Source organism: Engraulis encrasicolus, chromosome 24, assembly GCF_034702125.1.
Source record: "Engraulis encrasicolus isolate BLACKSEA-1 chromosome 24, IST_EnEncr_1.0, whole genome shotgun sequence".
In the NCBI taxonomy this organism is placed as follows: Eukaryota; Metazoa; Chordata; class Actinopteri; order Clupeiformes; family Engraulidae; genus Engraulis; species Engraulis encrasicolus.
In genome coordinates this window covers 33,072,766-33,075,265 of record NC_085880.1, presented here as the reverse complement: position 1 = coordinate 33,075,265, position 2,500 = coordinate 33,072,766, and the positions used below count along the sequence as shown (strand labels likewise).

At 45.2% G+C, this 2,500-nt stretch overlaps 1 protein-coding gene across 1 annotated transcript in view; it reads left to right on the top strand.

Annotated features, from left to right (window-relative positions):
• si:ch211-51a6.2 (neurotrypsin) overlaps positions 1 to 2,500 on the top strand; it is a 53,122-nt gene that overhangs the window by 31,508 nt on the left and 19,114 nt on the right. The window contains exon 5 of the mRNA XM_063191918.1: positions 452 to 630. Coding sequence (XP_063047988.1) covers positions 452 to 630 — 179 coding nt within the window. The remainder of the gene's footprint in view (positions 1 to 451; positions 631 to 2,500) is intronic.

Below are 2,500 nucleotides of genomic sequence, written 5' to 3'. Positions count from 1 at the left end.
CATTTTTGGTGTGGACCAGCCCTGGACACAGCCCCTATGTCTAATATAGGCAGTGGTGTAGTCTACGTAGAACGCGGGTATACGGAGTATACCCACTTCTAAATTTCAGGGATTTCAGTATACCCACTTAAAATTGATTGATCCATTGTTGTGAATAGCACAAATATATAGGCCTACAGTATACCCACTTCAAAAAAAATCTCAAATATACAGTATACCCACTTCAAAAAAGTAGACTACACCACTGAATATAGGCAAAGTCTATTGCCTATATTAAATATGGACGGATGGACTAACCCATCTGTTGGCTGGTCTTTAAATGTTAATACAGAAACAACAATAAAACAATAGTATCAGCCCTTGAGGACTGGTGGCCCACTGGAAAATACCCTGTATGCCAGATTACTAGTCCAGTCCTGGCCTGAGCTGAGTTCCGCTGTGGTTTCCGCAGGGAGATCGGCACGGCGCTCCAGCACTCCTACTTCGGACCCGGCTCCGGACTCTTCCACTACGAGCGGCTGGGCTGCCACGGGAACGAGAACTCCCTGCTGGAATGCCGGACCAGGAAGTTTCTCTCCCAGGACTGTAACCACGGCAACGAGGCAGGGGTCGTGTGCACAGAGCCCGAAGGTGAGGATGCTTCAGGTCCTGAGAGAGAGAGCGAGAGCGAGAGAGAGAGCGAGAGAGAGAGAGAGAGAGAGAGAGAGAGAGAGAGAGAGAGAGAGAATTGGGGTTCCTGAGGGCACATAAATAATGCTTAAGTGCAACTACAGTATGGCCATATGCGTTTTAAATGACGTAATCTTATACTTGAGTCCATATGTGTTTTACTGACGTAATGCTATGTACATGTGTGCCCATATGTGTTTAAAATGATGCAGTGCTATACAAGTGTATCCATATGTGTTTTAAATTAAGTAATGTTATACATATCACAAAAACTAAAACTAAAAATAAGCCGATTTTCTCAGGTTCGCGCTGCCTGAGATGAGACTTCCAGGTTCAGATTCAGGCCCATGGGTGTTTTAAATGAGGGTACATATGTCTAGACTCTGAGCAAGCTTCATTATCCTATACTGTAAGCTCAGCAAGGCAAGTTGCCAAAACACAGATTCAAATTTTGCTACGTCCAGCTATATGTGTTGTAAATTACATCATTTTGAGCATGTATCCAGGCTATGTGCCCTGTATGTTGAGATAATAATAGTGGTTATGTTTTGTGTACTTTTATGTAGGAGGAAGCAAGAGATTTAGTTACCGTACAAAATATGTGATAACGCACATTTGCGGTAAAATGCCCAAAATGGTAATACATTGTGCAAGTACAAAAGCAGACTATGAGTGCAGCTAATTATTGTAAATGCTTACCGAGCTTATGTCCAAAATTCCTTCCTGAGTGGTGTCAGTCTACACTTTTATCCCTGTTATCATAACTTTGCTAGTTTTAGCTGAGTGGTATATATAGGCGAGAATATGCTGGCCAAAGTGATAATTATATTTAGTTTACCAGCATTACTATATTGGCAATATATAGACTATATGCTTACCCATTCACATATATTTACACAGACACGTATATAGTTATTTATAAGCAAAACCAATAAAATTGGCGTTGTTGACGTCATGTCTGGCCGACTGACAGTGATCCCCAACACCTGTCTTTTGGGGCGCTGTGGCATTCTTCTTATCTCCGCTGCCCACTCCCCCATCCTAACACCCCTGTCGTTGGCATTGGTACCCCCTCTGTCAAAGGGGGCCTGCTCTGTTGCTTTTTATAAGCCATGCCTGTTTCGCCACCTCCTCATAATACCACACACCGCTCAGACCACTGTGGCGAGGAGCCTCAGAGCAACTCCAAACAAAAGTGTGTGTGTGTGCGTGCGTGCGTGCGTGCGTGCGTGCGTGCGTGGGGGTGTGCATGTGTGCCTACATGCATGTGTGTGTGTGCGTGTGTGTGTGTGTGCATGCGTGTGTGTGTGTGTGTGTGTGCGTGTGCCTGTGTTTGTGTGCGTGCTTGTGTGTGTGTGTGTGTGTGTGTGCATGCGTGTGCATGTGTGCGTGCGTGTGTGTGCGTTAAGATGGGGGTTATGGATAGAGAGCCTTCCTTTTTAAGTCCCCTGTCTGCCCTGGTAAGCCCTCTGAGCTCCGGCCGGTTGCTCAGTTGTTTTACACCCTCATTCAGTTTCTCACACTCACGCCCTCGCCTCTCTGGCTCTCTGCTCCAAAGAGGGAGCCGTTAGCAACCTTAGCAGGGTAGGAGAGAGTGGGAACAGCAGTGGTTGTGTAGCATGTATGCGTGAAGTGACGTACTGTATACTGCACTTAGTAGGGTAGAAGAAGATACAGAAAGTCAAAGAATGCGCGCACATCAGTGGCACAGGTGCTGGACCAAACGTAAGATAACTGAAAAGAAAATAAAGGTCCGCAACACTGTTAAATGGTCCCAAATATTTAATGGCACATTAATGTGCCATTAAATATTTAGAAGAAGATACAGCAT